The sequence below is a fragment of the Gadus morhua genome, chromosome 18 (assembly GCF_902167405.1).
Source record: "Gadus morhua chromosome 18, gadMor3.0, whole genome shotgun sequence".
NCBI classification, from domain to species: Eukaryota; Metazoa; Chordata; class Actinopteri; order Gadiformes; family Gadidae; genus Gadus; species Gadus morhua.
The window spans coordinates 13,966,185-13,992,774 of NC_044065.1; the positions used below are offsets into that span (position 1 = coordinate 13,966,185).

The 26,590-nt window shown below is 43.6% G+C and overlaps 3 protein-coding genes across 8 annotated transcripts in view; 1 reads left to right on the forward strand and 2 right to left on the reverse strand.

Annotated features, from left to right (window-relative positions):
• myof (myoferlin) overlaps positions 1–19,819 on the forward strand; it is a 32,963-nt gene extending 13,144 nt beyond the window's left edge. For 2 of the 6 annotated variants that reach the window (XM_030339359.1, XM_030339360.1), the window contains 37 exons: positions 1,883–1,996; positions 2,579–2,756; positions 3,356–3,480; positions 3,710–3,819; positions 4,209–4,401; positions 5,314–5,469; positions 6,062–6,193; positions 6,477–6,640; positions 7,416–7,530; positions 8,051–8,153; positions 8,411–8,553; positions 8,776–8,946; positions 9,246–9,330; positions 9,596–9,673; positions 10,150–10,331; positions 10,748–10,906; positions 11,368–11,469; positions 12,252–12,413; positions 13,053–13,218; positions 13,549–13,622; positions 13,852–13,908; positions 14,291–14,302; positions 14,440–14,538; positions 14,837–14,965; positions 15,280–15,435; positions 15,635–15,726; positions 15,819–15,989; positions 16,074–16,222; positions 16,437–16,576; positions 17,003–17,091; positions 17,228–17,323; positions 17,597–17,738; positions 17,879–17,978; positions 18,174–18,361; positions 18,786–18,895; positions 19,138–19,285; positions 19,480–19,819. In XM_030339359.1, the coding sequence (XP_030195219.1) occupies positions 1,883–1,996; positions 2,579–2,756; positions 3,356–3,480; positions 3,710–3,819; positions 4,209–4,401; positions 5,314–5,469; positions 6,062–6,193; positions 6,477–6,640; positions 7,416–7,530; positions 8,051–8,153; positions 8,411–8,553; positions 8,776–8,946; positions 9,246–9,330; positions 9,596–9,673; positions 10,150–10,331; positions 10,748–10,906; positions 11,368–11,469; positions 12,252–12,413; positions 13,053–13,218; positions 13,549–13,622; positions 13,852–13,908; positions 14,291–14,302; positions 14,440–14,538; positions 14,837–14,965; positions 15,280–15,435; positions 15,635–15,726; positions 15,819–15,989; positions 16,074–16,222; positions 16,437–16,576; positions 17,003–17,091; positions 17,228–17,323; positions 17,597–17,738; positions 17,879–17,978; positions 18,174–18,361; positions 18,786–18,895; positions 19,138–19,285; positions 19,480–19,518 (4,629 nt within the window). In that variant the 3' untranslated portion in view covers positions 19,519–19,819. The remainder of the gene's footprint in view (positions 1–1,882; positions 1,997–2,578; positions 2,757–3,355; positions 3,481–3,709; positions 3,820–4,208; positions 4,402–5,313; positions 5,470–6,061; positions 6,194–6,476; positions 6,641–7,415; positions 7,531–8,050; positions 8,154–8,410; positions 8,554–8,775; positions 8,947–9,245; positions 9,331–9,595; positions 9,674–10,149; positions 10,332–10,747; positions 10,907–11,367; positions 11,470–12,251; positions 12,414–13,052; positions 13,219–13,548; positions 13,623–13,851; positions 13,909–14,290; positions 14,303–14,439; positions 14,539–14,836; positions 14,966–15,279; positions 15,436–15,634; positions 15,727–15,818; positions 15,990–16,073; positions 16,223–16,436; positions 16,577–17,002; positions 17,092–17,227; positions 17,324–17,596; positions 17,739–17,878; positions 17,979–18,173; positions 18,362–18,785; positions 18,896–19,137; positions 19,286–19,479) is intronic. The other 4 variants (XM_030339361.1, XM_030339365.1, XM_030339362.1 and 1 more) reach the window with 2 other exon arrangements.
• Positions 19,670–23,840, reverse strand: aarsd1 (alanyl-tRNA synthetase domain containing 1). The gene is made up of 12 exons (XM_030339367.1): positions 23,720–23,840; positions 23,220–23,348; positions 22,861–23,020; positions 22,601–22,658; positions 22,156–22,312; positions 21,853–21,969; positions 21,581–21,711; positions 21,414–21,480; positions 21,185–21,276; positions 21,028–21,082; positions 20,841–20,932; positions 19,670–20,311 (listed from the first exon to the last, which is right to left on the reverse strand). The coding sequence occupies exons 1-12, from the start codon at positions 23,756–23,758 to the stop codon at positions 20,173–20,175; spliced, it is 1,236 nt and encodes a 411-aa protein (XP_030195227.1). The 5' UTR covers positions 23,759–23,840; the 3' UTR covers positions 19,670–20,172.
• A 47-nt stretch (positions 23,841–23,887) lies between these two features.
• ptges3l (prostaglandin E synthase 3 like) lies at positions 23,888–26,427 on the reverse strand. Its single transcript, XM_030339368.1, has 7 exons — positions 26,165–26,427; positions 25,827–25,940; positions 25,549–25,615; positions 25,354–25,452; positions 24,864–24,953; positions 24,369–24,431; positions 23,888–24,066 (listed from the first exon to the last, which is right to left on the reverse strand). Exons 1-7 carry the CDS (start codon positions 26,197–26,199, stop codon positions 24,058–24,060), a joined length of 477 nt encoding a protein of 158 aa, XP_030195228.1. The 5' UTR covers positions 26,200–26,427; the 3' UTR covers positions 23,888–24,057.
• Positions 26,428–26,590: the final 163 nt, after the last annotated feature.

Genomic DNA, 26,590 nt, shown 5'->3' on the forward strand with positions numbered 1-26,590 from the left:
ACCTTTAATATTGATATTAACCAGCATGGTAAACCAGAAATGCCAGAAAACAGAGTGACTCCCTACCTTTGAAGCAATCTGAGAACCGTAATATGTGTCCATTCCTCAATTATTTATATTCCAATTGTCCGTGAGAATCCACTGATCAAAAGCATCCAAATGGTTTTTCATAAAATTATTCCAGCTTGTGAATATCGTCGTGTAAAGTCCATTTGTTTACCATCTCCAAACTTTGTTCGTCAACTAACATACAGACGTTCGCAGCCGTATCGATATTTTCTCTAGCTCCAGCATGCAGTTGTTGGATATGCTTGTTTTCATCACTTTGCTGGCTACAAAATAAAAGTGTCCCCGTCTTTTTCTGTTCAGTTTTCACTCCGGTACAGCCCGTGAAGTAGATGGAGCGCTCCCAGTTCGAAGGGCCAATGGGCTTTGTTTACTTTGTTACGCGGCTTTAGTATAGGGACAGCGTATTGGCTATTGATATGTCAATCACTTGGGCTTCTAGCCAATGAGTTTACCTTTCCAACGCTGCTAGGCGTGTCCAGCTGTGATACGTATGAGCCGAGATATAAAGCTGCGTCAACACGGCAGACAACTCACTTTGCGCATATTTTGCACATATATTGTTCATATTTAGTTCTTGTCATATTTTCATGATATGGCCAATATCTCAATATGAATGTGTGAAAGAATTTTAGTTTTGAATCACGGAGAAAGGTTTTATAGTCACCAAAATGCTTCAGTAATGTTTCCAGTGTCACAGAAGTAGAGTAAATGCATTTGGCACAATTTGGCCATTTGGAGACATTTTGGAGAGGTTTATGCCGCCAGTGACAACACACCATAAAAACTCCATTAACTCCCCAAGGTTTAGGCCTAGAACTCCAAAATTTCTTCCAGGTGTAGTTGGCATGATGTAGAAGGTATTTGGCATATTGCCATATGCCTTACATATAAAGCACATCCTAGTTATTGTAGTTCAATTATGACCTATTATTTTCGAAGACAAAAAAAATTGCTTTAGAGCCATGTCTGAACTGATGTCATTTAGGTTGTGTGTATGATACATGCCAAATACATATCTACAGAAACTAGAGCTTGTCAGCTTTCAAATGAAGTATCATACATCCATCTAGGACTTAGGGTTACTGTGTTATAAGCTTTTCCATTTGGGTATGTGTATAGGCGAAAAAAACCAAAATACTGCCGGGTCTTAAGAGGTTAACTTTGCCTACGGGCAGGGACTCGAACAAACAGGGAGGTTTTGCTGGGGCTTTGATTTAACCGAGAGAGAGCTAAAGGAAATAGCCAAACATCTGGGGGGAGACAGAAAGTGGGACGGGTGGAGTTATGCAGAGTTTCCTGTTCTTTATGATATTCCTCTGGAGAGAAACTCATCGGCGAACGGAAAGATGGATGTTTCAGAAGCCGCCTGACACTCTGTCTAAGGCCGATGGTCCCCGGACAGCATCTTTTAGCTTGTCGTCCCAACGGCCGCTGGAAAAGTTTAGTCAACCAGTGCTGGCAGAGTTTGTGTTTGCACAAACAAAAATGAGAAGACGATCATGTTCAGCCGAATTGGAAGCCAAAAAAGCATAAATCCATGTCGCTGTCATCATCAGATTTGTGAGACAGCATGCTATGTAGTTCTATTGCATCATTTAAGAGACTAACAGTGAGTTCAGATACATGCACAGACATGACATGCACGTCATGAACGAACATGTATGGTCAGGCGTCTTGCTTAAGGGGGCCTACTGGTAGGCTGTGGAAAATCGGGGGTAAAGCCAGTACCTTTCTGTACTGGAGTAGTCCCACCCTTCTCCACCCGTTCCTCAGCCATAAGGATGATTGGCTAACACGTTGTTGTGCTCCGCAGGGAGAGGGTGTGGCCTACAGGGGCAGGGTTTTGGTTCAGCTCTCCACCCAGCTGGAGGGGAAAGCAGACAAGGCTGTGGACGACATCAGCAGCGACCACATCCTGGTGACCCAGGTACACCCACAAAGTCCTTTACTCCCCAGGCTCAGGTCTCTGTGGGGGTTGTTTTGGTGTTTTCATCACGTGGAAGGGACCGAGGCGTAGGCAGCTGTGTCCTGTGGAGGGCCAGGACTGTCCAAAATCAAAATCAAACACCATTCCAGCTGTATTTGCTGCAAAACACTTTAAAGTTAACAGTCAGTCATATTATATACATTTTGACAGCCAAATATTGCATCCGTTTTTTTGTGTATTCATTGAAAATGTGTTCTAGCTGAAAAAATGTGCGTACCATTCGTGGTACGATACAGGTTCCTGGGCCTCCCACATTGCACTATTATAGTCTGACTAAAGTGGGGGTTCATGGGAGATGCTTCTCAGTCAAATCACCAATTTGTTCTATTTGGTTGGTTGGAAAAACAGCATATTCTTGATACAAAAGTTAAGTGTTATGTTTTGAAAGAAATTAATGAAAATAAATCTTCTCACTATCTTCCCTCCTCTTGTCAAATATTCACATCATCTTCCACATCCTGTACCTCCTCTACTTCCTCTCACCCTTCCCCCCCGTTTCTCTTGGACATTTTCCACCTTTAGAAATACCAGCGAAGGAGGAAGTACTGCCTCTGTGCGGTCTTCCACAATGCCAGCATGATCCACGATCCTGGCGAGCCAATCCAGTTTGAGGTCAGCATCGGTAACTATGGAAACAAACTGGACAACACCTGCAAGCCGTTCGCCTCCACCACCCAGTACAGCTGTGCAGTGTTTGACGGTGAGTCATGCGACCCCAGCATATGTCATAGTCATTACTCCTACTCATTGACCTCAGGGTCAGTAAGGCAGTAGTTCTTTAGTTATTATTATTTTTCAATTCCATATTAGATTGCCTTTAGACACTATTCCCCTACACTCTGGAATTCCCTACCTTCTGAATTAAGATCTTCCCAATCAGTGAACTCATTTAAAAGCACAATTAAAAACCTATTTATTTGCCTCAGGTTTTATAGGGCCCTTCCAAATTGGTGTGTTGACTTTCATTTGTTGATTTTATTTTTGATTTTCCTTTAATACCATTATCATTGTAACTTGAATATAACCATAATTTAAATGTAATTGTTTCTGAAGGTCTATCTAAACCACCCTATGGTTGGTAGTGTTTTTACATGTTCCCAGAAGAGTCTTCGAGTCTGTATACCATATGAAATGTGCTAAACAAAAAATATCAACACGGGGACTAACTATACATGTATCACTCCACTTTAGGTGTTTCTAATTCGGTTAATCAGCCGACATTACCCATCGTCAGCTTCTCTAAACTCATTATTTATTTGAATTGAGCTTGAGTGTAACTATTGATGTTGATGCACACAGGTAACCACTACTACTACCTGCCCTGGGCGGCCACCAAACCAGTGGTGGTCGTGAACTCGTTCTGGGAAGACATCTCCCATCGGCTGGACACCATCAACATCATCCTCTTCATCACCCGGCACCTGGTCAGGAAGCAGTCCCTACCCATCTTTTACACACTAAGGATCATTCCGCTGTTTCAAAGTGGGATAAATGTATTTTAGTTCTGATACCACATCAGCCCTTGAGATTATGGTCGCTATGGTGTTCCGTGGTATATTTCTAATACTTGTAATGTTCCCGGTGCATTGTTCTACAGTGTAATTATTCCTTCTGACGTTCTATTTTTTCCCCTCCCCTTCTCTGTTCTGTTAGATATCGAACCTGGATCTCCTTAAAAACACCATCAGTGCCAAAGCCTCAGACAGAGAGCAGGTGGAGGTTTGGGTGAAGTTACTGACTCAACTCGAAGAAGACCTAGAAAGGTAAACACTGCTTGTGTTGCCTTATGCTCATAACTGTGTGGGGATGATGCAAAATCACTACACAACTGAAAATGTGTCTGACGTTTGTATTATTGTTGTTTTCTTTTAGGTTTGCGTTTCTACGAATAATATTCCATCTTTTTATTTGATTGAACTCTATGGGTGCCGTGTATTGTAATGGCTAGGGGGTTTGATTCCCAGGCAAAGGGTACTGGGTTGGATCCCCAATATCCTAAGCCTACCTGTAGGCATCCTTGAGTCAGATTTCTACCCTGTGCATACGCATTAATAAAACTGCATCTGAAGCGACTATAAATCACATTTCATCCAAGCATCTGATAAACGACTAAACAGTGAATACCAACCATGTCTCTCCTATCCTCCACAAGCTATCCACTGCCCGAGCTGGTGGGCCAGCCACACCTGACCTCTCTGGACCTCCAGCTGAAGAAGCTCCGAGACAGCGCCATGGCAACCATCCGAGGGGCAGCCGGGCAGATGAGGGAGGACACCAAGCAGATCAGAGACTGCGTGGCAGACATAGAGGGCTGGGTGGAGAAACTCACACAGCTGGCTGAGGAGGTGTGAGCCTTCAACACTCTTTAGGGGGGGATTTTCACAGGAATAAGTAGAGGGAATAGAGGTCTTATAACCGCCCCTCCCAAACACAAACACACACACACACGCACTATGTATATCACTTTAGGTATCTTGAAAAGCACTATATGCAATTGATTCATCAATTAATTTGTTTTAATTCATTAGTTAAACAGGGTTCCCGCGGATCCTTAAAAAGTCTTAAATTCATAAATCGAAAAATAAGGCCTTAAATAGCATTAAAAAGTCTTAAATCCATCTTTCAAAAGTCTTAAAAATGTTTACACATGGTAAGTAGGATTTTATGATTGTAATTAGTCTCAAATCTAAAAAAGAATAGTTAATTTTTTTTAGATATATATATAAATTAATAGCAGTAATGTTGCGCAATCACGAGAGCGGAACCAAAAAAACATTTGTTTTGCGGCCGTGACTCAGATTCACGTCGTTCAGGTGCGCAAGAGGTCCTTTTTGTTTCTGTCCAAAAAGCATACTGATAGTGGAAATAAGTTCAAATACATTTTTCCACTAGTGTTTATTGTGTCGTTGGTCTTAAATTTCCTTTCAAGTGGCATTAAAAAAGTCTTAAAAAGTCTTTAATTTAACTTTCATTAAGCTGTAAGAACCATGTTAAAAGTAAGGACCGCTATATAACTATTAATAATAGTATTAATAAAAATGATATATTTAATTTTGATAGTGCTGTAAGACACTTAACATAGCTAAAATGTGATGGACAACCATTGATTCCCTATAAATGTAATCATTGTGTTTCGCCCATGACCATGATCTGCATTCATTTTGGATCATCTTCTTCATCAACGTCTCCCTCATCATCATCTTCTTCCTCCTCTTCCTCCTCCTCATCTGTTGCTATGGCGATCCGTGGTCCTGCAGCCTCAGAACAGCATGCCAGACGTGTTCATCTGGATGCTGAGAGGGGAGAAGAGGGTGGCCTACAGCCGAGTCCCCGCCCACCAGGTGCTGTTCTCCAGGCACAGCGAGCAGGCCTGTGGGCAGTTCTGTGGAAACACTCAGACCATCTTCATGCAGGTATATATGTACCGTCTTCATATGTGTGGTTGAGTATTGCGTTTTTGAAAATGCAATTTTTGGGTTTAGTTTTGATTAGTTTCAGTTTTAGTTCCAGTCGTTTCTTTTCATTGGGTATTTTGTCAGCTAAGGTTTTCTTAATAGCATTTAAAAACATGCAACTTTAATTTATGAAACAACAACCGTCCACAAAAGACAGCTAAATGTATGATTTGTGTCAGTCAGTGTGTTTGACTCACTCACCAGAAGAATCAGCTGGCCCCTAATGTGTGTAATTCTGCATCTGAGGTTAGATGCAGGTAGACTGAGACACAGTCCTATACAAAGTAGTCTTATACCCAAGGGGACGCACCTACTTTCTCAAAATGTTTGTCTTCATATTTCTCAATAAGCAGTGAAACAAGAGGTGAGAATTTCTGTTGTAAGAAAAATGAAGAGCAGATACTATGTTCTTCTTACATGCACCAGTCATACAAATGTTATGAAAATGACTCCACAAAACCGCAAAGAGAGATGTTTGCATAGCCAATCCCCACATTCAGGTATTGGAATGCATGACCCATATGTGTGTCCTGTACCATCCTGTCCCCAGTACCCCATGGACAAGAACAAGGGGCTCAAGGTGCCGGTGCAGATCAGGGTCAACATGTGGCTTGGCCTGTCCTCAGAGGAGATGAAGTTCAACTCCTTCTCAGAGGGAACTTTCAGTGTCTTTGCTGAGTTGGTATGTTGCCCTCTCCCATCTCTCTCTCTCCCTCTCCTCACTCTCCTCACTCTCTTTTGAGCAGATCAATGTTGATCATTCTCATCCCATCCTCTCAATCTCTACTTTCATGATTCTCCTCTCAGCACAAAACTGAGAAAATAATATATGTTTGGTTATTATATTGAATGCAATTAATAGCAAATAGTGTCTCGTCCTAATGGTGGTTTCTAACATTTGGTGGGTGAAACAAAAAGGGCACCTCTGATAAAAATGTTGTCTTTTTTTTTGTTTTTCTGTGAAGTATGAGAACCAGGCTGAGTTGTTCGGGAAGTGGGGAACCACTGGACTAGTGGGGCGCTACAATTACTCAGACGTCACTGGCAAGATGAAGCTGAAGCAGCAGTACTTTTTGCCCCCTAGGGGATGGGAGTGGGAAGAGGAGTGGTTTGTCGATCCCCAGAAAAGGTGAGCTGTCATTTTTTTGGTAAAAATTACCAAATATACCTTCAATAAAATCAGACAAAATATGTTTTTTAAAAAATACATAAATAACCTGCCATTCAAAACCAGTACAGGCATTCCTGTTTTTGAGAAAATGTGCAAGAAATAGGAGAAAAAAAAAATACATACAAATACTACCATAACCAATCGGGCAAAATGTGATTGCATATGGTATTGATGCTGTGACAAGATGATAGGAGATTGAAGACTCTCTGATTCAGGATTTGTTTATTGAAGTTTCGGTTAAAAAGCATTTTGGATAACACTTCTCAGCAACAGTAGAGACAGAGAAGCTGCCTTCAAATCAACTTGTTGTTTCTGAATATAAATACAGGACATGGTTTCTGCTCCCTGAAGGGCACTCACCCTGCATACAACATTCCTCTCAGGCCCGAAAACACAATTTAATCAGACAAATCAAGGCTGGGCCAAAGCTGTCCTGCCAATAAAAACATTTTTCCATTACCATATTTCCTTGCCAATAGCATTCCTTTAAATGATTAATTTCTCTCATTTTACATGATTTGATAACAAAAGTTCAAACAGGCTGAACATTAATAACATTTTTATCATCATTTTATATTCTGACCATAAGAATCATTATTTATATTGGACATGTTTGTCATCATGACGGCTGCAACGACTCTATTGTTAAAAGGGTACACAATAAACTCACGTAACATGAATCGATCACATTCAGGTCAAGTTCATTTGTTTCTGTCTTTCTTTTTGGTGTTAGTCTGTTGAATGAGGCGGACGCAGGACACACAGAGTTCATGGAAGAGGTGTTTGAGAACGAGACCCGCTACCCTGGAGGGGACTGGAAGCCCGCCTCAGAACACTACACTGATGTGGTGAGAGGCAGTCACAGCCACACTACACACACACACACACACACACACACACACACACATGCACACGTACACAGGCAAACACACAGAAAATGCACAGCCATACACACGTGCACACCCACAGAGACGTGCCCACCGACACTACACACGCACACTAGAAACCCACACACACAGACAGACACACGGCACACACAGTATAAACTGCAGACACACATGCTGTACATGCACCCTACTCACTGAACTACACACACACACACACACGCTTATTCTCTGTGAATGGGTCTTCCACATACATTTGCATAATGGCTGACACAGGCACTGAGTGCTCCTCACACTTTGAATGTGCTATACTTGCCAGCAAACATTGATTAAATACAATATTCACAGACAAACGATAAACTCACTACTTTTCGTTACCATGAAAAGCTTTTGTCATGTGTTGTGTGTGTTGTGTGCGTTGTGTGTTGTGTTTCATGTGTGTTGTGGTTCATGTGTGTTATCTGTGTTGTGTGTTGTGCTACAGAACGGGGAGAAGAACCAGAGTCTTGAAGAGTTTGCTCTTCCCGAGGGGTGGAGCTGGGAGGACAGGTGGGGAGCAGACCTGAACAGGGCCGTGGACGAGCAGGGTAATTTACCGGGAACGGTGTGTCAGAAAGGCTTTGGACTGAATGAGACTGGAAAGAAACAGGAATGAAACATGACTTTGACATGCAAAGAAAAATGCAAAAAAGGCTATTTTAAATGCAGGGCATGCAAAACATGTATGAGCATGCTTGCCTATTGACTATTAACCCACATATGGGTTTTTTCGTCTGTGTGAGTCTGTGTCTGTGTGTGTCTGTGCCAATGGTGACCTGTGTATGTGTCTGGGTCTCCTCTACAGGATGGGAGTATGGGGTGACTATTCCCACAGATGACAAGCCTCGGTCGTGGGCGCCCGTGGAGAAGATGTACCATGTCCACCGCAGAAAAAGGATGGTCCGCCCCCGCAAGAGGGCAGAGCCCCCTGCTGGTGGCGCTGCAGAGGTGCGCACTAGAAAACAACCAATCTTTTCGCATCATCATCCTACTTTGATCCCTTTTCTCCAGACTCAAATGAATATGTTAATTACACATAATGAAGAATATAAAATAATGTAACAAATCAATTCAGATGGCCATATTTACATATATAATTAGATTCATTTATTTTTTTTGTTTGTTTACAGTTTTGGTTCATTCTTTTCAACTTTTTTCATTTGGCCACAGAAACGGGACAGAGGTGACCCTGAGGGCTGGGAGTTCTCTTCTCTGATTGGCTGGAATTTCCACAGGAAGGAGCGTTCATCGGATAGATTCCGTCGCAGGCGCTGGAGTAGAAAGATGGCACCGGAAGACCGTCTGGGAGCGGCGGCCATCTTTAAACTAGAGGGAGCATTGGTGAGAAATAAATATTGTAGCCTATAGTCTTTCATGTAAAATTTTACCGCAAGATAAATATACCTCCAGCCCTATATCTGTACAGCAACAAGAGGCTTAGCCAGGTAAAAAAGCAAACACAAAGCAATAACCATGTATTTACAAAGCTTAATACAAGGTCAGAAACTAATCGCAGGGGTAACCGGATGATATAAACTGGACCATCACGGCATCGGTTCAGCCCACAAGATAAATATAGCTTTTAATATTGACTTATAGGTGCGAGTATCAGCTGTGTGGGGTTGTGTTTGTGTCTGCAGGGTGTGAACACAGAGGAGAAGGAGAGCTCTGACAGCACGAAGGCATTCGGAGCCAACACACCCACTGTGTCCTGCTCTTTTGACAGTATGTCCACCACAACAAAGTCCTACCCAAATGAACACATGTCATGGGGATGCAGAAACAAAACACACACACACACACACACAAAACACACACACACACACACACACAAACACACAATCGCACACACACACACAGTTTACACAAACGCCCAAACACAATACGCTTTTACACTTATATAAGGATTTCTCATGTATGCTGCATTTTTAACTGTTGCCAAGTAGGGTTTTTCATGATAAAAGAGTTGTGCTTTATCCTTTATTTTTAGATGTGTTTGTCTACCATCTCCGTGTGTATGTCTACCAAGCAAGAGAGCTGGCGTCCATGGACAAAGACAGCTTTTCTGGTAACATAAACATGTGTAGCATAAGACCAACAGAGACTCCTCTGTTGGTTTATTTTAAATGCCCCTTATATACCTTATGCCTTTTCCTGTGCCTTAGTGTCATCACAAGTGGGCGTATCCACCTAGATGAATAGATCACCTATGTTGAATAGATCAGCCTACTAGCCTAAACAGTGGACAGTGGATCTATCCATCATACATCTAGTCGGAAACTCCCACTTCTAACGGCTAATCACACTCACACCTGGTGGTATAATAATAGTACTTTCATAATGATTTTTTTTACTTTATTGTTGTTCAGAAATATGGCCTACTGCTCCTTTAACTGTGTCATGCTTACTATTTTATTAACGGATAATGTACAGGTTAGACATATTGCTCTCGGATGACATGCTACAGTGCAGACCCTGGCGCTCTACCCCAATACCTTCGGGGATGAGAAGTACTTTTCCCCTTTGTTCCAAATGCCGTCACAGATCCGTTTGCACACGTGTCCTTCCTGCACCTGAGTAAAACCACAGAGAAGCTGAAGTCCACGCTGAACCCCACCTGGGACCAGACCCTGATCTTCAACGACCTGGAGATCTACGGGGACCCTCAGAGTCTGGCCCGCGACCCCCCCAAAGTGGTGCTGGAGTTCTACGACTATGACCAAGTGGTGGGTTGACTGATGGAGGCACACCTTGTCTGTTTTGTGGGCTATGTACCACATGTACAAAATATATAAAAGACAAGCACAGCAGGACATTTTAGATTCAGACAATTAGCAGAAGTTTTCTAACTATGATGTCTTACAACAAAGTGCAGCAAGAACAAGTTGCAGCTTAGAAAACACAACAGGTCTCCGGTAGAGAAGCTATAGAAATTCTAGAAGAAGATAGAGTAAGAAGTTTATCATATTTTGCCTTTTATTGTAACCATGCATTTGTGGATGGTACTCCTGGAGCTCATTAGACGTAAAGTGATTTGAATCCCCGGAGACGACGGACGAGTACATTTATAACCATTTGGATGCTTGAGGACATGAATGCATCTGTTTGATGTTTGCATCTGTTTGATGTTTGCGTCGTCCAGGGTAACAATGAGCTGCTGGGCCGGACGGTGTTCCCTCCCCTGGTGGAGCTGAGCTCCAACGGGGACCGGACCCCCAAGCTGCTGTGGTACCCCATCATGCAGAAGGGTCACAGGGCAGGGGAGGCCCTGCTGGCAGCCGAGCTCATCCTCAAAGACAAGGTCCGAGAGAGGAGCGATCCATACTCTGATGCAATTGATTTATTGTATTTATTTTATTCATTATGTCCAATGTGTGTGAAAGCTGAAAGAGGCACACAGGCTCTCATCGCACTGGGTCACTCTTTCGCCCCCCGCTGATTTCAATTTAGGCCAAGAGGCAAATCGGTTGTCTTGCTCTTCTCTTGTCCGTTTGTCTCAAATGAAAGGTTAAATGTTTGGTTTAGTTTGTCCAAACCATTGTCCTTTGGGATAATAATGTTTATCTTATAATGTTTACCTTTACTGCTTATCGCCCACATCGAGAATTGTCCAAACAGGAATTAAATCCGTCAGCAGTTAGAAGAATAATTAAACACGGATCTAAACGCTAATCATATCAATTGTACGGAAAAATGTGTTCCTGACTAAAAAGGGAAGAGGCTTGTGTTCATGACCTGACTTCCTCGCTCCATTGTTTCCAGAATGCTCCGATAGACCTTCCTCTGGTTCCTCCAATGAGATCTCTGAACCTCTACATGGTCCCGCAGGGGATACGACCTGTAGTGCAGCTCACCGCTGTGGAGGTAACACACACACACACACACACACACACACACACACACACACACACACACACACACACACACACACACACACACACACACACACACACACACACACACACACACACACACACACACACAAACACAAACATACACATATATCACTCACACCCACATACACACTCATATCACGCACACCCACTCCCTTATATCACAAACACTTACTCACTTATATCACGTATACACGCACACACACATATACCCCATAAACACAAACTCTCACTTAAATCACATGCACACACACACACACACACACACACACACACACACACACACACACACACACACACACACACACACACACACACACACACACACACACACGTAAACACACATATTAATATCCCATATAAACCCACACACATCTATTCTGCCATTGCTATGCCATGTGTGAAAGTGTGCAAGACAAAAATGTTCCATATAGTGGCTGCATGCCTGAATAGGGAAAATAACTAGTGGTGCCTGATTGTTTTCCCAAGAATTTACCGGTAACTATGTGGGAAAGAAACTTAAGATACACACACACACATTCACTCACTCAATTGCTCCTTCACCCACTCCCTCACACACACACACGATTACACTAACACACGCCCGCAATAACCCCACACACAGACCACACACACTGTCCAAGATGAATAGAAGCATATCCGAACATCTGTCTCTTCATGTCATGTCCGCCTGCACGTCCCTCCGGTCGTCCGTCTGTCTGCATGTTAATCCATGTCCGTCCGTGTGTCCAGATCCTGGTGTGGGGGCTGCGCAACATGAAGCCCTACGAGCTGGCAGCCGTGTCCTCCCCCAGCCTGGTGGTGGAGTGTGGGGGTCAGAGGGTGGAGTCGGCCGTCATCAGGAACATGAAGAAGAGCCCCAACTTCCCCAGCTCTGTGCTCTTCATACAAGTGGTGAGGCAGAACTGGCCACGCACACGCACACATATACGCACATATGCACACACACATACACCCACACACGCATGAACACACGCACACACCTGTGTGTCAGGGAATTCCCCTGACGTGATGCTAGACATCTGATGCTGAAATTGTTTTCAATTGGGATAACTATGTGGGAAAAGGGCGTCAAAAGGGCGGAGCCAAGTTGCTCAGCTCCTCAGCTGAGCAACTTGGCTCCGCCCCCTTGACGATGGTCAGCCAATCGCATGTGCCTGTAGGCTTCCTTTAGTCCAGACATCTATCCTCCTGTCCCACCTGCTCCATAATGACCTGCATCTGTAATCATTGTGAGTCAATTTGGATAAAAGCAACTCCCAAATGACTGAATAGATATTTACACTCTAATATACGTAAAACATGTAAAATAAAAATGCTATTTAAAATATGGTCATTTAGCAGATGCTCAATAGGTATAGTGAGCCATCTCTAGCTATGGGATGACACAGAAAGTCTATGGAGACGGGCCCATTGGGGATTGCACCGAGTACTATACAGGAAGTCAAGGTCCACTACGTCACAACACTCTCCTGCCTCCCCCCCCCCTCCTCCTCCTCTCCTCATATGTAAACGTTCCCCTCCGTCCTCCAGTACCTGCCCAAGGATGAGATGTACACGCCGCCCATCGTGCTGAAGGTGATCGACCACCGGCCATTCGGCAGGAAGCCGGTGGTGGGCCAGTGCACCATCTCGTCCCTGGAGCGCTTCCGCTGCGACCCCCACGTCATCACCGCCGAGGGCAGCATGGCCAACAAGAGTGAGTGGGCCGGACCCGCCAAGGACCGACCGGACCGGCCAGAGAGCCTGGGCCAGCGCTACGTTGAGCTCGCTTTTATTGTCACCGTTATTCTTTAAATGGCTAAATATATTTAATTTATTTTTAATCTCTTCATATTTTTGCAGTTATTTGCATAATATTGTGTTAGATGTGTTTATTTGTATGTCAAGTAAAGTTTATATAGTTTATTTGAAATTATTTTAACTTACATCTCCTGCAAGTTATTGTAACACACTTACCACACATAGGTAAACACAACACACACTCTCGAACACAAACGCTGAGTCCCACTCTCCCTGTATGTCCCAGTGTCTCTGATGTCCTCTACTGCCCCTCATCTTTCCATCTCCATGGACGAGAACAGGCCGCTGCTAGAGGCTCAGGTAAACAGCTCACCCCTCCTGCCTGACTAACTCAGTAATAATGATAATAAGAATCAGAATAATAACACTTTTAATAATTATGTCATCATAAGTTCACCACAGTTTCAGCACAAATGCGTTGTAAACCTGGTTTACGACACATTAATTCTCTTTTGCATTGCATAACATTCACCAACACAAGATATGACTCTAGGATCAAATCGTATATATATTTTGCTCTGGCTTCCAGTTTATGCACAGTATGTCAGCCGCACTCGACAAAATGGCGACCCCTGCTTCCCATTTTGTATGTATGGTTACCTTATCATAGTCTTTTGATTCACACGGCTTGGCACCAATGACATAAGAGCGCTGAGTTCACGCTAATCACGCCTTCTTCTGGACCACCGCTTATTTCCAATCTTGACACTGTGCACTGAACACTTACTTCACAACCGCAAATAACCTGCTTCATAATAATTTTCAAAACGAATTGAAGCAAAATCAATTTTCAAGAGATCTGCTTTTAATCTCTGGATGTTTTTTGGCTTTTTGACATGGTGAGTGATTTTTTTACTTAAATCACTCGCCATGTCCTGTTAATTTGCGATAATGTTGTCGCTCAGTCCCTGACATGTCATTTTGTTCGTCCCCTTTTTGTTCTGTGCTCTGGCCTTCCCTCCCCAAAGATTGCAGAAAAGGTGAGAGCTAACAATACCTAATGAGGTTCCTAAGAGCTTATCAATAGTGGTGATGTACCTATCGATATACCACCTTTCACAGTTGAAGGGCGCTGTTTTTCAACCTGGGGGATTAAAGATGTCGTCTGGGTCTTTAGGAGAAGGAGACGGAGGACTGGTGGAGTAAGTTCTACGCGTCCATGGGAGATCGGGAGCGATGTGGAGTGTACTTGCAGAAGGGATACGACACGCTGGAGGTATTCAGCTCCCATCATGTCAATGTGTATTTATACTTAGTCCATTTCAGACAAGGTGGCTTAGAAGTGAGGCTGAGCAATGACGTGAATTTACAACACCCGTCAGAGTTGTGTGTAGCTCTAGGAATCACCATCGCATAAGGTAAATATATTCAGAGATAGATGTGCGAGAGATACACAGCGATACACTAAATTCAGGCCAAAAGCTAACAACAACAAAGTGAATTTACAGTACAAGCTGGCTATCACTTTCTCGATCTCAGCCTTTCTTATTGCATATTTAACTAATAATCCACAGGCGTACGACAACGAACTGGAGGACCTGCCGGAGTTCAACGGGCTGACGGACTTCTGCGACACCTTCAAGCTGGAGCGAGGCAAGAAGCAGAGCAAGGACGACGACCCCGACGTGGTGGGAGAGTTCAAGGTACAAGCCGTGAATCCTTTATCATATTTAGGACGCGCCAATTGAACCGTAGCAATGTTATACTATACAGAGGGTATTTGTTTTCGTAATACTTAGTACAAGTCTGTTAGTGCGCATGAATGTATGTATGTATACATGTATGCTTGTATGTATGTATTTATGTATACATGTATGTATTTGTACATACAAGTATGCATGTAATTATGTATTCATGTATACATGCATACACATTTGTGTGTTTTGAGTACATATCGACAGAGCGCAGACCGTCCATAGAGCGGTCTATTGATGAATTTCTCTGCTGGCTGTCCCAGGGCTCCTTCAGGGTGTACCCCCTGTCTGATGACCCCGGGGTGATGGCTCCGCCCAGGCAGTTCAGAGAGCTGCCCGACAGCGGGCCGCAGGAGTGTCTGGTGCGGGTCTACATCATCAGGGCCATAGACCTGCAGCCCAAAGACAACAACGGCAGAGTATGGGAACAGCTATCTGGGCTCATATACCCACACAGGGACACACAGGGGCACAGACACACACACCCATAAACACAGCCACACTCACACACAGCATCTAGTTTAAAAAGTTTATATATATATATATTCTTTTTTTCTTTTTTTTTTAAAGGATCAACTGTTTTACCTAAAAGCTTCTTTCTAATTCCCCATTGTTCAGTGTGATCCATACATTAAGATAACCCTCGGGAGGAACAGAATCGATGACAGTGACCACTACGTCCCAAACAACACCAACCCTGTGTTTGGAAAGTAAGTGATTGGAAGAAGTTCAGGAGGATTGAGAATGTGTAGCCGGGCAGAAAGATGCGTCCCGTAACGCATGATCCTCTCTGTCTGTTCAGGATGTTTGAGATGTCGTGCTACCTGCCTCAGGAGAAGGACCTGAAGATCTCCGTGTACGACTACGACCTCCTGACCCGGGACGAGAAGGTGGGCGAGACGGTGATAGACCTGGAGAACCGCTTCCTGTCCCGGTTCAACTCCTACTGCGGCCTGCCACAGACCTACTGCATGTGAGCACAACGACACTGTAGCAGAGCACCGGTAGTGGGTGGTGCGAGGTGGCGGTGGTGTGATGTCTATCTCCCCGGCTCTAGATCTGGGGTCAACCAGTGGCGGGACCAGATGAAGCCGTCTCAGATCCTGGACAACGTGGCCCGTCTCAAAGGGCTGTCCAAACCCAGGACTGAGGACAACGGCAACACGCTCACCTTCATGGGCAGAGACTACACCCTGGCCGAGTTTGGTAAGGACCAGTCATTCATTTCATAGAGTGTTTTATCCAGAATTAAAAAACAATAATGCAGTTCTGTCATTGATGAATTTATGATTCAATTCTCTCCTTTTTTTTATAAGAATTTTGAAACTTCAAAAATGTTACAATGAGCTTTACAACATTGAAGAAACATTCAAGATATTGTGCAATGACTTGAATTTTTTCCCGAAAACGTTCCATCCAGAGGCCAACAAGGAGGTGCACCACCACCTGGGCCCGGCCCGCGAGCGCATGTGTCTGCACGTGCTCAGAACCCAGGGGCTGGTCCCGGAGCACGTTGAGACCCGGACCCTGTACAGCAGCTTCCAGCCCTCGCTCTCCCAGGTGGGCAGAGACACGCCCATATCAAACAAACCCCGCTCCCTCTCTAGCCCGTGCCCTATTGAACATGTGCAGTGCAGTTATGAAGCATGTGATGCATAATTATTTCAATATTTAGTTTTATCGACATATTCAATCATTTTGCATTCATTCATCATCAGTATTTACTACTCCTTTTGAGTCTAATTAATAGCTACGTCCATCAGCCGAAGCCACTGACAGGGAATATACAGGTGATGGAGAACTGACTCAAGGATCCCTATAGGTTCGTTTGGGAATCGTACCCAGTTCTTTTCGGCTGGGAGTCGAACACCCTGTCCGCTACGCTGTCCTGCCCCTCAGCGCCACCTTGAACTGTGCTCATGTCTTTATCCTAAACGAGTGACCCTGAGGAACTCTCCATGACCCCTGCTCTGTGTCTCCTCTCAGGGACGACTCCAAATGTGGGTGGACGTCTTCCCCAAGAGCCTGGGCGTGCCCGGCCCTCCCTTTGACATCACCCCACGCAAGGCCAAGAAGTATGAGCTGCCCTTCAATAACCTCTTTTATTTGTTAATTGATCTGATTTGACACTGATTTTCAGTACTGTTTGAGAACCAAGGAAAAAAAAAATTGACTGATGCAAAGGTTTTTGCCTTTTGGTTAACTTTTCAGAAACATCCTGCGGGTCATCGTGTGGAACACCACCGACGTCACCCTTGATGAGAAGAGCATCACCGGAGAGCACATGAGTGACATCTACGTCAAGGGGTACGTCTGCAAAGCACATAGATGGAGTCAATTTGGTTAAACCTACAGCAGGTCATGGTGCATGACTCCATAAACGCATGGACATTCTTCTGCACCTTTTAAAACGTTTGTGTATTAGATCGATCAGAAGTCTCACTATTTCCTGAACCCTTTTTTTTCTTTTTGGTGTCAGAGCCGGTGCTGAGTATACACACCGACGTATTCGGTTGTGTTAAGCCCGGGAGGTTCAGTTGCAGTTTCACTTATGGCATGGTATAACCTTTGACCCTGCAGCTGGATGCCAGGCATGGAGGAGGAAAAGCAGAAGACGGACGTCCACTACAGGTCACTGGACGGAGACGGGAACTTCAACTGGAGGTTCATCTTCAACTTTGACTACCTGCCCGCGGAGCAGCTCTGTCTGGTCTCCAAGAAGGTACGTCCAATGTAACTAGTCTCCTGAGGGAAATTACCTTAAATTCCCCCGTGGGACACAGAGCCCAGCGTGATAACTAGACTGCAACATAACATGTATTATATATGATTATAAGGTTTAATTTCCTTTTTCCCAAACAGGAACATTTCTGGAATCTTGACAAATCAGAGTTCAGGATTCCTCCCAAGTTGATCGTTCAGATATGGGACAACGACAAGTTCTCATTGGACGATTACTTGGGTACATATTTACTGGTTGTTTGAAACGTTGTTTGTTTACAAATAACTGTCGGTGCGTCACAGAACAGGCAGACGGACACATATAAACACATCATAAACTAAGAAAAATATGAAAGATGTCTTTGTGAGAGTCAGCGCTAGACACAGGTCGCTGTGCATCTCGACTCGTGAGCTAACGGGCTCCCTCGTGTGTCAGGTGTGGTGGAGCTGGACCTGCGCTCCCTGATCCCTCCCGCCAAGACGCCAGAGAAGTGCAGCATGGAGATGATGGAGCGCGGCCCGGACAAGAGCAAGTCTCAGCAGGCCCAGTCCCTGCTGGCCCAGAAGTCGGTGCGCGGCTGGTGGCCCTGCACCATCGACAAGGACGGCAAGAAGGAGCTGGGCGTGAGTACAGAGGGCGTGGTTTGGTTATTCACGGTGCATGATGGGAAGAGTGTAAAGAGTGATCAATAGTAACCCAGACCAGGCTGGTAGAGGTATTGTATGATGGCCTTAGCAACCTGGTAACTTATAGGGTTGTTATATATTCATGGTATTCATTGATCGTGGAACCGTGTTCCTGCATTGTAAATCACACTATTATTTCATTAGTAGTCCATTTATTGACAGATGGGCAGCTGGTCTTGAATCAAGCTATTGGCCCTGAAATCTTGTATCAATGTTCTGGGTTAGAACTCAAAAGTTGTTTTTGCAGTCGAATGCCAAGATTTTCTTTGACAAACTATTATGCTTAGTAATGTAAATGTGCAAATGAATGTTGGATGTTAAGCCCTAATGTGGTGCGTGTGTTTGTGTGTGTGTGCGTCAGGGCAAGGTGGAGATGACGCTGGAGATCGTGGGTGATGAGGATGCAGATGAGAAACCGGCTGGAAAGGGCCGGGATGAGCCCAACATGAACCCCAGACTAGAACCCCCCAAGTAAGTAGAGGCGCTTCCCGACACACATGCTCTCACCCAGCTGTGAAAAGTCCAGCGGGGAGGATTGGTCAGCCAAATGGTTTCAGGTTCGAACCCCAGTGTCCGGCGGATCATGACCTCCTACCCGTTATGACGTGTATAAAACCCTTTACGTTTTCCATCATCTCATCGGTGTATAAAGAGTTTAAAGTCCTTTCGTAGTTCAGTCATCCTGAATAACGAGTGTATGCTTCCTCCACCAGTCGGCCAGACACCTCGTTCTTCTGGTTCACCAGCCCCTGCAAGGCGATGAAGTTCATCGTGTGGCGCCGCTTCAGATGCCTCTTCATCATGCTGATCCTCCTGGTTATCGTGGGGCTCTTCCTCGGAATCCTCCTGTACTCCTTGCCGGTAAGAACGAGCTCAACAGTTAGTGGCTTCAGACGGATTCATCTTGGCCACATGTCGAACGAATTAATGAATTAACGAATTAAAGCACATATTTACACACAGATGATCTATGATTCTGACAATCAAACTAACCCAAGAAACAAAGTAAAAGTTATGTGATTAAATACAATTATCACTTTTTTTTTCACCAACAGAACTACATTTCTATGAAGATAGTTAATCCAATGGGTTAAGGAACTACGGCGACGATCCATAATCTTCACCAAACGACCAAAGAATATGAGAAAAGGACCTCTATGTGAACAATAATTCCTCTGTACCGCCTTCTCCAAGCCAATTTCTTATAGGTTGTACACGACCACTGTAAATAGAAAATGACATACCAACTGTAAACTTTTTTTATTTTTACGGCCACGTGGGAAGGGATGAGTTTTATGCATGAAGAGAAAGCAAATCAGGATGGGATTGCTTAAATTGTGTAATGCTGATTGAATCACCACCTATTTTTGATGAATAAAAATGTATAAAAAAAAATTGTTGCCTCTCCTCAAATTGATTCCAACTGAACAAGACAATGCTAATGATAGCAGCACGTGAAGATCACCAGAAAAATAGGACAGGAAAGTATACATAATTTTTTATAAAAAGAAATGTTAATCCTACTCAACATTAAGATAAATTCAGCAGAGCCCAACATGTAATCTACACGTCCTGAGTTTAAAACACATGTACACATGTAAGTCTTACATTCTGTGTTTACCACAAAACTAAATTTCTGATTTCAAAACAAATTCTACAAAGTAAGCTGTCAGAAGAGCTGGGATTTCTACACATCCAACCCATCCCTGGGTTTCAGAGTATTCTTCCGCTTTCATGGGCTGGTGCCTTTACTCTTCCCCTGAGGCCAGTAGCTGGCAGCGCTGCTGGAGCACGGCCTCCACCTCCCCTAGCCGTGCCAGGCTGTTGGCCTTGCCCTGGAACCGCCCGTTCTTCCCCGCCCCCTTCCCTTCAAGCATCTCCAGGGCCCTGCGAACAGCAGAGGAAATAGCTGTAATACTAGCCAAATCTATACCAACACAACTTCTTATATCCCTAATATTGGCCTCCTTGACCCAGATGTCTAACACCGTCTTTCTCCTCAGCGACCAGAATCACTTTGGAGAAGTCTAAATGTTGAATAGAAATGGTTTCAAAACTGACATCCTCACATTTGAAAACCTCACATTTTCACACGGGGGTCATCGTAGACCAAACACAGGTGTCACTCTTAATACTTTTTACGGTCTGCTACTTTTATGAACCACTAGTCTTAATTAGTGAAGATAACTATACTACCTGTACCAAGGTACATATAAGGAGCAGAACAATAATTGGCTTTATGAGCGACACCCGTGTTTGACCTACCACCTCTTTGAAAAGGATCTATCTAGAATTGTGCAATTGTTGAACTGCTTTGTGTTGAGGGCAATGTTCCTGACAAGAACATGTTTTAACAGACACATCAAAAGGTGTCCAGACAGGAACGGGTGAGGAGGTGCCGTGTGTCCACCCTTACCGCGGTCCCATCTCTGAAACCACATCACTGGGACCGGCCAGGAGGAACAGCCCAGGCCCCTTCTCCTCCCCGACACTCAGGAACACCAGCGTCTCCATGGGTAAAGAGGAAGGTTAATGCCGTTAATACCCAATATAGGTTTAAGATTGATGCACTCAAATATCCACAATTGCAATCATCGTCTCACCTCGGGGCCGATTTCGTTTGCGATGATGTTCATGAATTCGTTGTCGCCTTCTTTTCTGCAGGACGCAAAAAAGATGAAAGTGGAGTTCAACAAACTCATTACATTAACAACAACCTGCCATCTCGGCAGGGCGTGAGCTAACCGAAAAAGGTCTTACTTGTGCAAGGTGAAGAAGTTGCCTCTTTGTGGGCTGCTCTTGAAGTTCTGTGCGATGAGAAGGGCCAAGTCTCGCAGCAAGCCCAGATTGCTCTGCAAGAACAAATGCATGATTTAGATTATCGTTAATATATGACAGGACGATTTGGAAATATACAAATAACACCTGTAAGATACTACTTAGTTTATTGAAAATAAGTTAATAACTGTGATGGTGGAGATCAGCTTACTTTCTGCAGGAGCTTCACACACTTCTGGGTCTTGGCGACGGCCTCTACGTGCTCGTCAGGTCCAGTTCTGAGAGAAAAACAAAAGTATTTTTTTTTCTTTGTTTAGGGCACTCTTTGGATATTTCTGTAAAAAGGCTGTTCAATCGTAGAAAGGGTTAAGCGCTCACTTTAAAAGGGAGACCAGCGACCGCTCGGTGCTGTAGCATTTCTCTGCATATTTCAGAACCCGGTTTCCCACCAAGAAGATCAGGTTAGTTTTGTTCTTCTTTCCCTTTTCGGTGGACAGGAGTTTAATCGCCTAGAATAATGTAAAGAGTGTTAAAAATGTCCCTGATTTTATCACTAACAAGTCAGATGGAAGGACAATAACCTGGACACCTGTTAATGTGACCAAAACGCATGGTTTGCCTTGGTGTGTATGTGTGGTATAGAGTCTTGCCTGTAGTTGGCTGAGGTTGGACACATGGGTTCCGCAGCACATGTTGGCGTCGATACCCTCAATGTCGATGATCCGGACGGGGCCTGCGAGGTCATCAGGCAGCCCCCGGCTCCTGGCCTGGTTCACGCACACAACGCAGGTTAAAACCCACTCCGGGCTGTTGGTCGCCAAATTGCCTACCCAATTTTTATTAGTGTGTAGCTATAGGAAAGTAAACTGTAGGTCACTTTGGAAATAAGGCCCTGTTTAATGACCCAATACTTATCTGAACTAGAGCCTTTTAAGAAACTTCTCTGTGCTCACCTTTTCCAGGGCGGGGTCGTCCAAGGCGAGCAGCTGCAGGGTGACTGGGACGTGGGCCCGGATCTTCTCGTTCACGGCCTCCTCCAGGGCCTGCAGCTGGGCCGGGGTCACGCTGGCCGTGTCCAGCTCTATGTTGCTCCGCTGGCGCCCCAGCTCCCTGGAGGCAAGGGCACCACATCAGGGTGTTTTATGATCAGATGTGCAGTATACAATTATTTCTTCTAAACAGTGAACATTCTTACAGCAAGAGTCATTAACACAGTCAAAGTGTTAATTAGGAAAAAGCTAAAGCAGAAATGTATGAAGGCAGTCTGTTAAATAAAATACTGCCAAATAAAAAAAATCACGAGCATAAAGGAAACACAGCCGTTATCAGTGCAGCCATATTTCTCTGAGTCAAACAGAAAGGGAGATTTAAACATTTTAGGTTACGAAGTAGACTTACCATGAAGTTGTCTTAAAGCCGAACATTGTTTCTGCCAGGGCGGAGATGAGATGTTGACCTAATAAGGAAAATAACAACAAAAAAGTTGAAACTCATACCTATAGACTTGTTCATATAGAGACAATATTTTCAAAAGAGACATTTAGAAATATGCAAACAGCTACAATATGTTATAAGTGACATGATTCAGTTATTCCTCTATATTAAAAGGCTATTCTCTTGAAGAATATGATGGGTGTGGCTTTTGAGTGCATTCTCACCCGAGTGTTGCTGCATGTGGTCAAACCTCCTGTCCCAGTCCAACTTAAGCTGCACCTCCTGGCCCACCTCCAGCGAGGAGCTAACAAAGTGGACGGCATCAGCCCCATGCCTCGTCACCTTGATGACTGGCACGTCTCCTATTAACCCATGGTCGTCCGGCTGGAGGAACACATGCTCCATTAAGTGATACTTTCGAGAACACTGATGATTTGAGTTAAGTCGTCCTAATAATGCGCCCCAATGTTGAATTGCAGCCATTCATTTAAAAGTGTTGGCAGTAAATTTTAAGCAGTAACTTGATATCCATGTAAAGCGTGTAGTTAATTTACAAAACAGAAACTAAAAAAAAACAACTTACTTGACCACCCCCCTCCGGAAACAAGATGGTATCTTGAAGTTTGACGTTGAAGCCTTTAACAGTTTCTTTCTTTCCATTGACTTCTTGTTTATGTTCAGCAGGGCAGCAGGACACTACAGTGGTGACGAACTAAATAACAGATGCGGTGCATTGGTAGACACATCATGGGACTGTAGGCAAGGTGTGGTTGAATAAAAACACCAATAAGATGGCACGTTATGGAACGATTATTTTGATAAGCACTAAATGTTGAGGGTGAGAGGTTTATTTTTAAGGTTTTTGAAATTGGTTTTGAATAATGAATTCCTTCATGGAAACTTTGGCACTCATGAATAGTAGGTGTGCTGACGCAAGTCATTGTAAGTTATATTTAACTGGAACATGTCGCGTGTTTTCGGAGATGTCAGATGTCTTGAGACCGTTAGCTTTTGCTGAAACAAAGGGTATACACAACAGTATAAGTAATCCTAAATATATGTTACAAACGGAATATCCAATACCTCCTTCATAAAGCAGTCTCGTTGACACTGGAAAGCCATGTTTGGTGTTAGGGTCCAGTGCTTAATACTGCTGCACAACCGCGCTGACCTCACAGGAAGAACTTCAGCTGTCTACGGAAGCCAAAAGGGCCCAAGTCTAGCGCGACATAAACAAAATGATTTACGCGATTGTAAATGGAAAATATTTATTTAATTAACACGCAATCAAACAATGTCATAATTTTGTACAGATAAGTAAACACAGACGCTTCAAATTTATAAAGAGACCCAAAATAATGTGATGTGAAATCAGGACAATCATTTATTGCAGGCCTGCAAGTTGACAGCATCCGAGTACTTCAATCAGACTGTAGGAGAAGAAGAGAAAATACATAATTTGTCATTTCAGGATACTGGTATTATAAATCAGGATATTTGATTAGTACACCGGCTAAATACTTGCGTTTCTTGAAATGTAAGATATTCTAATAACTCCATCAAGCAAATGGCCCCAATGGTTGTTTACGTTAAAATAATTGAATGGCTATGCATATTATTGATGCTGTTGTATACTATTGGTTGCACAGCAGTGATTCTAAGGGTCTGTCCAGTAATTGCTATTGACCAAATCAAAGGGCTAAACTACAGCGATGGGCAGAGAAAGACTTACATCACTGAGGTCGCCCATATCTGGTGCCACTCCTACCCTATGGCCACCAATTTCATGGATCATCTGTGAAAAGGGGTGGGGTAAAAAAGGTGCACACACACACACACAAAAACAAACACACACACACACACACACACACACACACACACACACACACACACACACACACACACACACACACACACACACACACACACACACACACACACACACACACACACACCATTTTCAATTTCCAACTGCATTAAGTCAAAATTATATCTTCTGTATTAAAAATGGTAGTAGGCCAATTGTAGTGAATATATTAGGGTAACTACAGCCGTGTTGTGGTAAATATGAAAGTGATGTGATGGTGTAGTATCTATGATTAAATATATTATAGGTATCGAGGTAAATATAGGTATTGTAGTAAAATAGGTATATATATATACCTATTTTATATATACCTATATATATATATAGTAGTTCTGTAGTAAATACGGTAGCGTCACTCACGTCCATGTAGTTGTCGTACTCCGCCTTGCCGTCATCCTCTTCGTGCGCCCAGTCCCTCCAGTTGTCAAAGTCCACCGAAATCCAGCTTGACTGCTCAGAGAAGGGTCAAAAGCACCCGTAAATGGTGCACACAGACGTTGGTGAAGTCTCATGTGTTCATCATTCAAGATTATTGCTTTAACTAATAAACAGTTTGATGGATGCTGTTATCCAGTGACATACATGAATGACCCCAGTGGGAATCTCCCTCCTAACCCTGGCCATGTAAATGCTTTGCTCTTCCAGTTGAACCAGACTGGAACACATCATTTGAAGGAAAATACTAACTGCACAGTAATATCCGATGATGTTGATCATCCCAGTTCAATACAGTTCCTCTCGGTCTTCGCTTGAGGGTATTTCTCAGTGGCTTGTCAGTCTTCAACAAATTGAACAGTGAGTTTGAATAAAGTGTCGGGAGGTAGTTGACCCTCTCTGCAGACTAACCCACCTTAGCGGGGTCCTTCTGCAGTCGCGGCCAGGCCACGTCTGGTGTGAGTTTACGGATCAACATGTTGATGGTGCGATCGTAGACTCTTTCTCTGGAGTCCTGTATGTAAAGGAAAAACATATATTACAATCAAATTTACCTCAATTGGACGTATATTTACTTCATCTCGGTGTCGAACTGAGTAGGCCTACATACATGAATTTGGATTCTGTCATAGAAGTACAGCTCGTTGTAAATAACGTCGTCTTCATCATTTTTGCAGCTGAAAACATAATGACATGTGTAAACAGGTGAGACAACGTTTATTATAATTATTTTCTATTAATCATGGCGTGTAGAATTGTTTGATTCATGTCTTCATTTCACAAAGAAATACAATATCTTGCTCATGCATTTTATCATAACTAATAACGTACAGCACAGAAAAGGGGTAAAGTTGGATGGAAAAAAGGATAACAATGTTGTGACCTCACCATAAAATCATTTTATCCGGATGGAACGCAACCTGCACGCACTTGGGTTTGTGGACCATGAAGTTGACGGTGACATATTTTTTGCGATCAAACCACTGTGCTCGAGCTGGTTGGCTAAAATAAGATAGACACATGACAATTGTAAGCACCAACGTGTGTAGTCTACCACGTTACACGTTACAACAATGTAATAGTAAGTAACCTTTTACAATATTCAGGAAAAAACAGGCCTTAGCATCAGTTGGGACAGGGGATTAACTTCCCCAAATAGAAAAAGTAGGGGATCAGTCAGTTCGTAGTAATTGAGGAGAAAGTATACTCACACTCAATAAACTTACCTAGTCTCGGGTCTGACAATCTTTGGCTGGTTCATTCTTGACAACTTGTCCGAGAAAAGTGTTTCAAAACGTAAATATATATATTGGGGTTTAATATTTACGTGCAATAACAGAAGGAAAACCACGTTGCCTGGTGGTCGAAGAGACTGAGCGACTATTTTAAGACTGGTATCAGCTGCTGTTGGTCCCCACCCCCACTGTCGTGACCTCCTATTTATTGGATGAGATGGACTCTCGGGAAAACCAAGGAGTTTTCTAGAAACTCGCTGGGACAGCGACTGATGAAACTTGCATGTAATAATGTAATACCTGGATGTAATAGAAGAACACTGATGGCAAGGAATGTAACTCTCTTTAAGTACACTGTAAATGTTAATGTAGGGATAAGAACCCTTGCTCCAACCTTTGAATACGTTTACTATCCAG

Excerpts from the sequence above, each read along its gene's own strand:
- aarsd1 (XM_030339367.1), bottom strand. The coding sequence starts at position 23,758 with ATGGCTTTCCAGTGTCAACGAGACTGCTTTATGAAGGAG. Across the intron at positions 21,712-21,852 it reads CCAACCTCAGCCAACTACAG|GCGATTAAACTCCTGTCCAC; the intron begins GCAAGACTCTAT and ends ACATTATTCTAG. Across the intron at positions 20,312-20,840 it reads GTTTCAGAGATGGGACCGCG|GGCCCTGGAGATGCTTGAAG; the intron begins GTAAGGGTGGAC and ends TGCTGTTCGCAG.
- ptges3l (XM_030339368.1), bottom strand. The coding sequence starts at position 26,199 with ATGAACCAGCCAAAGATTGTCAGACCCGAGACTAG. Across the intron at positions 25,941-26,164 it reads ATTGTCAGACCCGAGACTAG|CCAACCAGCTCGAGCACAGT; the intron begins GTAAGTTTATTG and ends ATCTTATTTTAG. Across the intron at positions 25,616-25,826 it reads CCGGATAAAATGATTTTATG|CTGCAAAAATGATGAAGACG; the intron begins GTGAGGTCACAA and ends TTATGTTTTCAG.